Source organism: Trematomus bernacchii, unplaced genomic scaffold (assembly GCF_902827165.1).
Source record: "Trematomus bernacchii unplaced genomic scaffold, fTreBer1.1, whole genome shotgun sequence".
Lineage (NCBI taxonomy): Eukaryota > Metazoa > Chordata > Actinopteri > Perciformes > Nototheniidae > Trematomus > Trematomus bernacchii.
The window spans coordinates 1676051-1690459 of NW_022987648.1; the positions used below are offsets into that span (position 1 = coordinate 1676051).

Below are 14409 nucleotides of genomic sequence, written 5' to 3' on the forward strand. Positions count from 1 at the left end.
TGTGTGTGTGTGTGTGTGTGTGTGTGTGTGTGTCTATGTGTGTGTGTGTCTATGTGTGTGTCTATGTGTATGTGTCTGTGTGCCTAACCCTATCTTGACCTTCACTGTCCTCACTGTCAGACGGAATAGCCCTAACAGCCTGATCGTGTCCCTTCTGCCCGTAACATGTTTTGGTGTCCATGTCCTGTAAATATCAGTAGATGCTAAAGTAAAAACATTGACTAGGTTTATCATGTTACAGCTGAGCACACTTGCTTGATATTGCCTGGAAAAAAGTGGTCTCAGTGGCACAGTGTTGCCCTGAGGCAACGAACAAAAAAACATAGTTTTAGCATAATAAGTCTTTAAACAATCAAATATACTTCTTTAGGTATTCATGCACATGTATTTTTTATTTTAAATGTATCTTACCAAGTGGTGGCCCTGAGTCCCCTGCAGCTTTGCTTGCAGAAAGGACTGCTCCACCCCCAGACAAAATGCCACACCCATATAATTCCCTCATTTTATTGGACACCAGCATGTCAGGTAACATTGTGTATATTTAAAAAAATAAAAATATTTAGAGGGCCAGTGTGAGGTCGTAAAAGGTGGTTTGTTATGTAACAGTATGCCATAGAGGGTTTTAACATTATGATTATTAAATATCTTAAGAGTAAAGAAAAAGATATTCACAAGGAATAGAATGAAACGGTTCTCCAGTATGAGAGCCTACTGTAACTTACGCTCCATAAAGTAGGGCCCGGGCTCCAGCCTCCAGACGATCTGGCCCTTCTGGGTGCCGTTGACCCCTCGGTTCTTACAGTCCCACACGTTGGATGGACTGGTTTCATCTGGAGAGCACGAGAGCTGTTAGTCACACGTCTTAATGCTGGGGTTAGTCTAATGCTGTGTTGACATCCCCCTGATTCCAATCCCAAACCATGTTAATCACAACAAACAACAGATAATCTGGACCCTACTCTTATGAAGAAAAACTGCAGCAAAGTATGTTAGTCTGCAGACTCTGTCTTCCAAAACACACATTTGCCTTTAATCAGTGAAACCCATTCCAAATATAGCCTCCCTACAACCTCTACGCAGAATGACAAACACAAACTTCCTCTGAGTTAAAAACAGGGAGGGGGAATTCCGCTGTACGTAGCACTTTCACACACAGATTAATGAAGCTCCCAACTCAGCTGACTGCTGGAGAGGAGTGTGTGCATGAGCGAAGGGGAGTGGAGGAAGGGAGGGCAAGTTGCTTATCATTGAATGTCTGCTTAGTCGAGGAAAGTGGTAGCCCCTCTGGGTATAAGACCCTGGAGCAGGTAATGAAGTCCTGGCGGCCCTCTGATCGATGCAGGTGACCTGACGCCCTGCCAGGTATCTTCTCTCTACACTATCTCCCACACTGCATTCTTACCTAAAGGGAAACGTGTAGACAATAGTATTAACCAATGCAGTCCAGGAGGTCTTCAGAAAAGTAACACATGTTTTGGTGAACTATCATGAACTGCATTACTTTAAATCAGTATCACATGATCCTGTGTGTTGTACTGTAGGTTTGTCTGACCTCTGGGAAGTCAAAGACACCCAATGCATTCAGAAATCCATTATCCGTTACAAACACAATACATCATGCTGAGCAGCTCACAGGCTCCTTCAGTCTGTATTATAGCAGTAATGATCTGGTGTACAGACAGTAGAGTTTTTACTTTATCCTATCATTTATCTTTTAAAGGTCCCATGTCATGGCCATTTCTACTGATCATAATTCCATTGTTGAGGTCTACTAGAATAGATTTATATTGTGCAATGTTCCAAACTCACATTGGTTTCTCATACAGCATCTCTGTATAGTATATGTATTCACTCTCTGTCCTAAACGGCTTGTTGGAGCTCCTGCCCCCCCCCCCCCCCCCTCCTATGAGCCCAGTGGCCGTCTGCGAGACAGCGAGACACAGCGAAACCCAGCCCGAACACACACACACACACCCGCAGCCTGGCTGGGAGTTTGTGTGTGTGCTCACACACCGACTCACAGCCTCGCCGTGTCCCGCCGTCTCAGGGAAGAGAAATCGGCGGAGCTGCAGCTGAGAAAAGATTGAGTGTGTGTGAGTGTGAGGAAGTCCGCGGATTGGTCAATTTGGACCAATCCACGGACTTAACGTAACGGCTCCGCGGACGTAACGTAACGGCTCCACGGATTGGTCCATTTGGACCAATGGGTCCATTTGGGTATGTGCACGTCACTGTACCCAGGAAGAAAACAATGGAAAAATAAAAATCTCCAACGAGGCGTTCTGGGGCAGCATAGACAGGTCTTTTCTGTGTTAGAGTTTTACTCCCTACAGGGTGTACTTTGAGGGTTTGTGACGGATTTGCAGACCGTTTACATGCAGAAAAAGCTACATAACACACAAAGGGACGGGTAATAACCGGAAAAGCATGACATGGGAGCTTTAAGATATGTATCTATTGTGACAGAGAAAAGGAACACTTATGTGAGGGCAATAATGAAAGCGATCAGTTAGTCAGCTGCTTCTGCATACTCAATCATTGTAAGAAAAAAGAAATGTCTTCAAATCAATACTTGTATTTGTGAGGGCAGCAGCAGTGGCTGTCTGCAGGAGGGTCAGGAGGCTGGACAGCTTTATCTGCAATGGGCCTGCCCAGAAGAATGTGTAAGAGGCGCCGCTCAGCGGGAAGAGAGAGACAGCGTGTGAAACTATACACTGCATAAAATATGGATGAAGTCCCCATGATGTCACCTTTAAATTCTGAGGAGCCTTGGTATAGAATTCTGCGGCTCCGACAATCACTGTCTGTGCAGCAGACCACCATTTCACTCCTGGCTTATCTCACAATGGGCAATATCCAATTAAATTGAGGCAGGCCAGGGCGACGAGGCACCTGAGACGGGAAGTGACTCAACTCACTTACTGTACCAGGTCAAAAAAAGGTTCTAATTCGCCTTCAGTGTAGTCAGGATTATCAGCTGATAGCGATGCCATGTGAAACTCCTATGACATCATCTTCAATGAAACACTGAATCCTTGAATCCGCCACCATCAATTGTACAATGTCATTTTAGGGTTGTAGTTTTACGTTGATACAAAGATTGCAGGGACTATTGTTGTTAGCTTAACGATTAAAATTGGCAGGCTGTGTACAACACTGAAAAAATTGAAATGTTGACTTTAATGAAATTATTATCAACAGATTAAACATAATTGTTTTAAGTTAGTTGAATGCAATTATATAATGTTAAAATAATTTTAGGTTCAACTTTATATTATTGAACTAATCTTACACAATTATGTTTCATCTGTTGGCATAATGCATTTAATTAAAGTCAATGTTAAACATTTTCAGAGAAGTTTTGATTTATCTGAACAATCAGTGGTCTGCAGTGTTTTGACTCCACCTTCTAGTATCGGCTCAGAACCCGGTACTACAAAAAGTACCAGGTACTGAGTGGGGTTCAGAAGAGCATGCAGTGGAAATGTGACATAAGCCGCGTTCACACCGGAGTACTTTTCACCGTACTTTTCGCGTTTAGTTCCGTTAGTACCCCTTATGTCGCGTTCACACCAAAAAGAGCACTTCATCTCGGGAACTTTTACCCCCATTTTTAGTGCCTGCTGAGAGATGGTACTTTCCTGGGGGAAAAAAGTGCCCCAGTTCTGGGAGCTGGGCGAATTGCAAACCACGCCCCGTACAACTCTGAAATGTTTTGTAGAGCCGCCATTGTATTATCATCGCATTAGCATTATTAGCATTAGCATTCGCCCAGCGCACAAACGCAGAGAGACTAATTTATGGCAACACAAAATAAAACATGGGAGCGGTGGAGATGAGGAGGTGTCGGCGTTCTGGCAATTTACTCGGAAGGCTTCAGTAGAAGCTGCTGGGAGTCCCAGCAGCTTCTACTGAAGCCAGTCCCCAACTCCGGGGACTTCCGGCCGGGGACTCCGGGTGGCAGTATACACCGTGAAGTTGTTTGCTGCCTGCCAGTAAACCCAAAGCAGAAGAAGACGAAGTGACGTCAGCGGCTCATTTGCGTAATCTTCCCTCAGGGAAAAGTACTCCGGTGTGAACGCGATCAGTACTAAGTGCCCTGGGGTCATAAGTGCCGGGGCTCTGAGTGCCGGCACTAAATACGGCAAAGTACTTGGTGTGAACGCGGCTATTAGAGTATGGAGAGTACACCAAAGATATGAAAAGAATACTGAATGCTAGACTAAGTTACAAAAGCTGGTGGAACACAGAAGTAAAAGATTCTTAATAACAAATATGCTGATCGTACGCTGTTGTATTATTTTCACCACGATGCACAGATCTGCCTGACAGTTAGAGACTGATAGCCTCCATCAGCACACAGGTCAATGTATTTCCCCCTGTCAAATTCCTGTCTCTAAGCAGGATAAGCATACATTATTGGAGACCACCCATTCCCCTCACAGAAGTGCAAGTGTTGTGATGGTGTGTATGCTATTGTATACCAAGGCAGAGCGCTTACATGTTGACTCAGCCTCCAGTCTAAAGTGTGGAGTCTCAGCAGCTCCTGTTGCAGTATTGACTTGGAGTTGGAAGCTCTACACAAGACTAACCCCGGCTATTCTAAGCTCAACAATAAACCATCATCAGCTGAAAAGCTCTGAGGACAGGCAGGGTACTTCCTATATATGATATAATAACAGAACAGTTTTCATGACAACTGAGTTAACTGACTCTGACTCAAGACTTTGCGTGATTTCCAACGTCGGGATAGTTTGACAAATAACTGGTTTCTGCTTCAATTCCTAAGGGAATAATTGCAGGATTTGATATACCCAAAATGTATATTTTACAAAGGGTCTCTAAGATCTTTATTATGGACCATCTCACAGATCAGCGTAAGACTAGAAACATTAACTTCTCAAGATTACCAACCAATTTAAAACCAATTAAAGTCCCAGAATATAAAGAACAAATGATATGAATAGCTGCATACTTTGCATACTTATTATTAGGACTTTATATGAATACGCATAGATTTCATTTATCATATTTTTAGTACATATTTGCATTATATGCAATTTGCTATTGGAAGCCTGTGACTCGACCCAAACCTGTCCTCAGGAGTTGAGGCTGCTCGTATTTGTCTTGTCCTGGAGTTTCCCCAGGACTGTTAACTGCAGCTCTACTGAAACTACAGACAGATCATTGTCTCACCAATGTGATACAGCCCGATCCAGTCGGTAGCATCCACTTCCTCCTTGATGTCCCAGGAGATGACCAGGTTCTGGCCCCGGTTCAGCGTGTGCTCCACAGTGGAGGCTGTGAGGGAGGACCGGCTGTGGGACGTTACCAGGTCCGTGTCACTGTTGGCCCGCGGAAGCCCGATAGGATGGCTGATGACAGAGACGTTATCGCCGCCAGCCCCCCCCCTCTCCGCCAGAGTCCTCAGGTTGTCCGGGCTGAGCGTGTGCCTCAGGTGGGGGCTGCGCCTCCGTGGAGCTGACAAGTGTTCACGGCCCCCAACTGCTAGGTTGGGTGGGTTGTGGGAGCGGGTCCTGGGGGGCAGGACTGCAGTGGCAAGGGAAGGACGCATGTTTTGCGAGTGGCAAGAAGACAACTACAAGAAGACAAGAAACTGTTGATGAGACGCCCGACCAGAGGCTGAGATCAGTCGGAGCTTCTTATTGATCGGGCTGGTCGTCAAGGTGATGATGCATCTTACTGTTGACTTTAGTTAATCTCTCATGTTTAAACAGGGTGAGTCGGTTTGAAGAGGCGTCCATGCCTGGACACATAAGCTCCTGGTAGCATTCCTCCTGGTCCTTGCATCATAACAAAAATGTTGAAGATATCCAGCAACAGTCACAATCGTATTTCCTCTTATCCAATGGCAATGGAACCTAAAGAAGGAAAAGAGACAGAAAACTGTTAGCTACTAAGTTGCTCTTGCACAACAAAGCAATGATTGCAGGCAGTTGCATTAACAAATGAATGAACAAGCATTATTTACCTGGGGTATGTTGGCTATCAAAAAACCTGTCACCAACACAAATAACCCAACACAACCATTTCCCTCTATCCTTTATTGTATGACAGGCCTTTTAATGGAGGAAGACATGGATGGAACTGTGCTCCCCCCTTTTTTTATTAATCTCTATGACTTTATTTAATGTATATTCCTTATAGTCTCAGAATGTTAAGGATTAAACACTATGCACTACGTACTTCTTTGAAAGATTAATGAAACACTTAATAAGACAAACAGACCTCCCCACCGTGAAGAAGAGTACACTGAAATAATTTAATTTGAAATCCATTATCTCTGGAAAAAAGACATCTTAAAATCATCCTATTCACACACACACACACACACATACACACACACACACACACACACACACACATACACACACACACAACACACACACACACACACACACACACACACACACACACACACACACACACACACACACACACACACACACACACACACACACACACATACCATGTATGCATTACTTCAGGGGACATTACATTGATTGACAAGGAGACTTATCCTAACCTTAACCTGTTAAGCCCTGAGCCTGTTTTTCAGGTCTCAGGCTCGAAAATGACATTCCCAGAACAAATGACCATATCTTCACTTCTAAAAGGGTTAAATTAATAATCTTTTTTCTCAAAGCAATGATAAACGTGTGAGTTGGATGTAGAAAAGTCAGAATCAATAGATTTTTTTTATTTTAAAGTAAATTCAGATTGAAAAATGTAAATTATAGTGTCCATCCAAAAATAAACCATTACTTATAGTGAAAACCACCCTTGAATGATGGGATAGTAGACTAAAAGCTTTAGGAATCCAAACTATAACATATAATAAGTACCCTGTATCAAGATTGATGCAAAACAAGTGACATCTGACCTTTTTAGAGAGGTTTAGCAAAAAAAAAAAACACCTCTGGGGTCATTTGGGTGGAAATGGGTGTATTTGCCGTTTCTCTGGAACTCGATTTTGATGATTGGCATCTCTTTTAAACCGTTAGAGCCAATAGAATCGAAGGGGAATTTCCACATACACACACACGTTACCATTGAGAAGTGAGAGCTATGCGCACGCAGTTTGCTCTGAAATCTGAAAACTGAAAACTATAGGTTTATTGCAGATGGATTATCAGAAATCATTTCAAAGTGACACAGACACATTGGATTAACCCAGTGGTTCTCAAACTTTTTCTGTCAGGCCCCCCCTTTGGAGAAAAAAAAAGTCGGGCCCCCCCTACACAAATAGTCACGTAATGGGCCAAGTTAACATTTATTAAAATACATCAATATGAACGTGAGCATTCCTTTAAAAAAAAAAAATCACTTTGCTAGAACAGTGATAATAAAACAATGCTCCATAAGTCTGTGTGGTCAAAAAAAAAAAAAAAACATAATACAATTGTGCAATCCCTTTGCTAGAACAATAAATTATAATACTTTCTTTTCAGGAAAAATGAAAAGAAAGAAAATGCTGATATTTGGCAAAAAAGTGTGTCTTATCACAGGTGGCTGTTTTGCACTGCACATTTCTTCAAAGCGGGGTTGCAGGCTCAGTGGCGGCGCCAGAGATTTATTTTGGGGGTGCTGTGGGGTAGCTTGACGTTTCATAGAGGGTGCTCAAACATTTAGGCTTTCCCATTAATGTACCGGTCGCTACAGTGGAATTTTCTACTGCATCACTCCCCACACACACACACAGTGTATGGAAGATTTATTTTTTAAATGTTGAAGTTAAAAGCATCAATCTGGTGCACTTTGAGAGCAACATTAAGAGATCTATGGATACATCTCTCAACACCCATATGAAACAGAACTGTAAACAGATTTACTATCTTTATGGATATTTTATAAATCACTCCCCTTTTAAACTTTATTCTTTTGTTACTGTCATATAGTATTTCATACCTGTTTTTCATTTATTCTCTTATTTTTTTATACCTATAATGATCATATAAACGTGTGCCTCGGAAATAATTGTTTACATTAATCGTGACCAAACCGTTTGAGACCCACTGATATAACTTAGACTAAAGTTAACTATCTAAACACTCAGAGAGTCCTTTAGTTCACTGAGCCTCTCAGTCTGACAGGAGAGGACTCTCCTCCACTTTGTTGTTGAAAAAACTCCTTATATCCGTTAGCGTAGCTCGCTAGCACCAGAAGCTAATAACAACGATCTCCGGTACCGGTGCTCTCTCTCTCTCTCGCACACAAAATGGCTCGTTCCACAAACAGACAGAGCCGGGCTTGAATGAAACACAGAGACCCAGACGTACTTGTACTGTACTGTAGCATATTATTTTCGAATCAATAATTTTCCAAATTATGAATTTCTTTTTTTTTCATAACCATTTTTCCTCCTGGTCTCTCGCGCCCCCCTCTTTGAGAAACACTGGATTAACCTATGGATTAACCTTCAGCAGCGTTTTAATCGTTTTAATGCCATTGAAGACAACTTTTGATCAGAAAACAACAAAGGTAAGACATATTGCTGTGTTGGCTACCTAATGCTACGTGGTGTGATGTCTGTGTTAGCTTCTCATGTCGCGAGTTCGGATTGGTCAGTAATGATACTAATACCTGTAGAATCTGTGGAATCTCAGCTTGCTAATCGATATCTTGTTTGTGCAGATACGATAAGTAATAAGGGTATTTTAACGTGAGTTCTGTGCTAAGTGTGTTAGCATTATTTCGCTCAGGGCTAATTCAGAGCCTTTGTTATTACCCTTGTGTTTCGTATTGCTAACATTTTTTAATATTGTCTGATAGCTGAGTTTCTTCCCGTTAAGTGGGTATGACATTTTAATAGGTTTTTAAATGTTAAGAAGCCCTCAGACGCTGTTTCTTGCAGATGTTGCGATTTTCCCCCCGCCCGCGGGGGAATGGGGCTTAACAGGTTAACCATAACCAACACATGCCTAACCCTAACCCCTTAAGGCCCTGACACACCAGGCAGTCACCAGAGAACTCGCCGACATCCGACACCGACAGATCCATCGACGAGTTCTCCTGCGTATTGGCCGTGTGTCGCACTGAAATACACCGCTTTACTACAGCCGAGCACGTACGAACTGCGCATGCGTGAGTGGCAATAACTCTCCTTACCAGCAGGCGGCGGTAGTGTGTATTCGTCATTCAAAATAGGCAACAACCGGAAGACAGAGAAGAAGAACAGACTGATATACAAACAAATAGCGGGTGCCGTTCGAAACATGTTTTAGAATATAAAAATACATGCATGATGAAATGAGCACATAAAGTGCAGACATACTATAAAATCACAGTTAATAGACCTGCATCTGATGATCGCAGTGTTCTGGCGGGTGTGTAGTTTATTGAGTCAGCAATGTAATAATGGCCACTTCTTGCTAAATTTACGATGAGATGAAAAACCGGACTTGACCAAAAAAATCACGGAGCTCTCAGCAGAGGACAGCCGGGGACGCTCCCGCCGATATCAGAGATGTCCCTGCTATGTGTGGGAGGTAAGAGAGGACATTTAAATCGTTTGTTTACGTCCCTCACTTCCGTTTCGCTTCTCATTTGCTAGCTGAACAGCTGATCAGAGTGGTTTCTTGGCCCGATAGCTTGTGTCCGACACCCGGCCGATTCAACATGTTGAATCGGCCGGGTGTCGATCGTGAAAGGCCAAATAAGGCGTGTCACGGCCGAGGGTTCGGGACACACCAAATTGACTTTGGGCGACAAGGAACCCGTTTTCGCCCAACAACGCAAGACGGCCGATATCGGCCTGGTGTGTAGGGGCCCTTAAGGCCGCTACACACCCACCTGAGACCAAAGAACGCGTACCGAAGGCGTCCCGACTTTTACGTCAGCTACGTCGCCTGCGTCGACTACGCCGCCCGCAACGCCGCCCGCAACGCCGCCCGCAACGCCGCCCGCAACGCCGCCCGCAACGCCGCCCGCAACGCCGCCCGCAACGCCGCCCGCCTACGAACACATCGCAAATACTTCAGTCGACGAGTGGCAATAACTGTCCTTACCAGCAGGCAGCGGTAGTGTGAACAGCCAATCAGAGTGATTGCTTGGGCCGACTTTCTCTGACCTCCCGCGGCCGATTCAACATGTTGAATCGGCCGCGGGAGATGTGAAAAGGTGCCGTAAAGAGACGACGGTGCGGGACACACCAACCTGAGTAGGGCGCCGCGAATGCCCGACTGCCTCTGACGGCCTCTGACGCCCAAAATCGGGTTGGTGTGTAGCCAGCTTTACCCTAACCCTAACCCTAACCCTAACCCTGACCAAGTCTTCACCCTAAAATGAATGATTCCCCTCATGGGGACCTCCATTATGTCCCCATAAGGTAGGCGAGTCCCCACACGTGACTGTGTAAACAGATGTAGGTCCCCACAAGGATAGTAATGCTAGGCCACACACACACACACACACACACACACACACACACACACAATCTCACACACCCACACACCCAATCTCACACACACACACACCCAATCTCACACACACACACACACAATCTCACACACACACATACACACACACACACACACACACGCACACAATCTCACACACACACTACAGCTGGGTTTCTAAGGTTTCTGTCAGAATAAGCTTAGTAAAAACTGAGAAAGGAGACAGGCAGCTGTATCTGCCTCCCAGGAAGCTCTTCAATCAGAAAGCGTCACTTACAACAGAATGTATCTGTTGATCCAATTTAAAATCCTGATCAATCAGTACATTTGTTAAAGTGGGTTTCATATATGTGACCAGAGAATCAAGCACAAGCGGTCCTTGGGTCCACCACTGGGTCCACCACTGGGTCCACCACTGGGTCCACCACTGGGTCCACCACTGGGTCCAAACATTATCACTTCTGTCTTATTTCATAAAAAACTGTAAAAAGCTCAAGGCCATCCATTCTCTGATGTCCTGCAGGCAATCAGACAGGCATAAATACAATGTATGTGTTGAGGTTTACTTTTGTTCTAACTCCAAGTGTTTATTGTACAGCTGAAGATTAACGGGGAAAGATTATTATATGATTTTCTTTTTAAAATCTGTCCTTATGTACGTGGGCTCCCATGTTTTAAAAATCGTATTTGATTTATATTGTGCACCAGGCATTACTGTGTCAATGTGCTTCCCTCCATTGCACCCTCTAACATCTTTGCCTGCATCATCATCGAAAATGTAGGTAAAAAAAACACACCTGCAACTGCTATTGTGGATGTTCCCTCTGGTCAGTTTTGTGTGTGAGTGTGAGCATGACTGGAAATTATTCCTCAGGAAAAGGTTGGAGATCATTTAAAAAGCGATTAATATGCAGTAACTTGATGACAAATGGTTTGATATACAGTATATATTGCTCCTTAGCTTCTGAATCAATTCAATTTGCATTTTGAACTGACTGATCAGAAATTATGATCAGGTCTCTGTGCTGATGTGTGTGGGTCGGCTGTGTTCTCCAGATAACGCAGGCCTTTTTATTGAAATAAGATCTGCTGCATTTCACATGGGGGAGAGCATGGACCCTGACTCGACAAGATTACCAGAGTGCGGCTCAATCGCACGCACACACGCACACACGCACACACGCACACACACACACACACACACACACACACACACACACACACACACACAGCATGGGGGATTTATGACAGAATAAAACCTGCAGGAATATGTAAATCCTGCTCACGTGTGCTCATGGCCTCACACACAGTCAGCAGCAGCAGCAGCAACAGCGGGGGGGGGCGGTTCCATCAACAGGCAGGAGCTTAGCAGCTGAAGGAGAAACTAAAATAAGTGTATGTAACTGTTGAATTATGTAAGTGTTCCTGTGGTCCCATGTTTGCCAGGCATTGTCTCAGTCTGTGGAATGGGAGCATCCCACTCCAAGCAGAGGACGATAACTCTGTCTACCAGCTCCACGCTGCACACACCAAAACAGAACCTCAGGGGGGGGGGGACTCGCTCCACTGCTGTTTCTTCTAAAAGACTGCCATTTCACATTATAATCCCAATTCCACTGCTCTGCACATCTTTGACTTGATGACGGATTAGTGATTGATTCTCAGGAAATGGAAGTAGATAAACAAGGTGTTATACTGTTTGAGTAACCAGAAATAAAACTGTGATATGATGCAAAGAGTCATTTGATCACCATTCTGTAAATAATAAAAATAGCTCTAAAATAGAGCTGCAACTAAAACATTTTTATTTTAGATTAATATTTCTTTTTTAGACTATAACATTTTCAAAAACAGTTAAGAATGTCTATCCCAGTTGCAATCCAAACCCAAAGATATTCACTTAAAGGGGACCTATCATGCAAAATGCACTTTTGTACGTCTTTTATACATGAATATGTGTCCCCGGTGTTCCAGGGAACTCACCAAGTGTCAGAAAACACAACCCTCTCTATTTTCCTCCATACCCAAATCTCTAAAAAAGGGGCTGCAACGGATCTGATAAAAACTGATCCAGATTTGAACACTGTCCTGACGTCAGGACGGTGGCGCTACGGCTATTGGGCCAACTCCACCAATCAGGAGGAGACAGCCACGGCCATTGCCGTTCGAAAGCGCTGGAGACGCTGTAGTACATATGCCAGGCCTGTAGATGGTGCTGTTCTCACAGAATCTGCCCTTGCAAAAACAGGGCTAAAAAAGTGCAAATTGAGCAAAATGAGGCATGGCTAAAATGCATGATCTGTTTGGTATTTAAAAAAAAAATTATAAATATGCCTTATATAGGTATGGTCCTACACTATATTATTACAATATAGCATGATAGGTCCACTTTAATTATTATAAAAAATAAACAAGAAGAGCAGGAAATCTTAGACCGAGTCCAGGGCTGGCTCTAAAATAGGTTAAAAAAATATATATATCTAAATGAACTAAGTATAAGCATGCATCGGATGAGGACAAACATTTGTTTTAGTTTTTTTCTGGAGAAATCATAAACTAAATTGATGCAGTGCAGTATTTTATAGGGATGGGTATCGTTAAGGTTTTAACGGTACTACTACTTTTATCGATACCGCTTATCGGTCCGGTCTTTTAACGGTACTCTTATCGGTTCTTTTGGAGAGAAAAATTAGGTAAACGAACTATATGTTGTATGTCAGGGACTACGAATGGAAATTAGCTCAAAGCTAAAATCCGGCATATTTACCCTTGAAGCATTATTTGTCTAAAGTGTTCATTAATGTGCATTGTCCCTATTCAAATAAACGATTAAATGACAAATGAAAATAAACAAATTGTGAACAAAACTAACATTGCTTTTTATTTAAATTAAATACATAATATTTCACATCAAAAGAAACAACAACGTTTTAACAAATGGTATTAAATAATGTGATGACAGAACTGTGAACAGAATGGCTGAAACTTTAACAAACTAAATAACTCAGTTCCCTCTAATCATCAACCCATGTTTTTGTATCATTGAGTTAGCTCCGTGTGTTGCTGCTAGCATACATAACACCTGACGTGGAAACGTTACTCGTGGATGGGGCTACAGAGCTACTAGAGCAGGGGTCGGCAACCTTTTTGATATGAGTGCCATTCTAAAAAAAATGTTTTATCAGCATGCCGACGATCGTGAATTATCAACGGGGGTGTTGAAGAGCTCGACGAAAACACTCGTGAAAAGTGATGTTTAAAACTCAGTTAATGGGGCTCATTCACTGGCGCTTCCACAAACAACAACCAACATAATTGTTACATTCAAATGAAGTAGCCTACATTATTCAAGTTTACATTAACTTTGGATAATAACACGGGGGAAATGAGCGGAAGCGCTCTCTTTTCCTCTCTCCCCCTCTCTCTCTCTCCTGACAGCCTGTCAGTATCTCATGCAGCTCACTGATCCAGTAATGAGTGACAGTGAAGAATAAATATATTTATAACTAGTTCCAAAGGTAGATCAAATAGCTAAGTGTGTTAGGTCTAACTCTTAATGTGTGTTCTGCTCCGCTCACCGGTCCGTCACAGCGGGTGGAGCTGCAGGATTTCTGCTTCACACACGTTGCATACCGCTATTTTATTGTCTTTTTCGGACACCTTAAAGTACTGCCAGACTGGTGAAGCCATTTTGGCGAGCTTGTTTTGCCGCACACAGAGAAAAGTGTCTTGTATGTTACGTCTCGCGATCGGCCTTTTTGAGTGGGGCTGCGTTGCGTGCATGGCTTCCTTCTGCAGGTAACGGGGAGACGCGCTCTGGCGGCGGTCTCGTTCAGGATCCGAAAATAAAATAAATATTTTGTACACTTATTCCACTTATTCCTAGTGTGCCACTGGTTACGGTGCCGCGTGCCACCAATGGCAGGGGTTGCCGACCCCTGTACTAGAGAGACAGTCGAACCCGGTGCATTTCTCCGTCTGAATGTGGAGC

At 43.5% G+C, this 14409-nt stretch overlaps 1 protein-coding gene across 1 annotated transcript in view; it reads right to left on the minus strand.

The window, feature by feature from the left end:
- Positions 1 to 5575, minus strand: part of hecw2a (HECT, C2 and WW domain containing E3 ubiquitin protein ligase 2a) — a 42920-nt gene extending 37345 nt beyond the window's left edge. The window contains exons 1-2 of the mRNA XM_034134188.1: positions 5197 to 5575; positions 723 to 830 (exon numbers count right to left, since the gene is read on the minus strand). Coding sequence (XP_033990079.1) covers positions 723 to 830; positions 5197 to 5575 — 487 coding nt within the window. The remainder of the gene's footprint in view (positions 1 to 722; positions 831 to 5196) is intronic.
- Positions 5576 to 14409: the final 8834 nt, after the last annotated feature.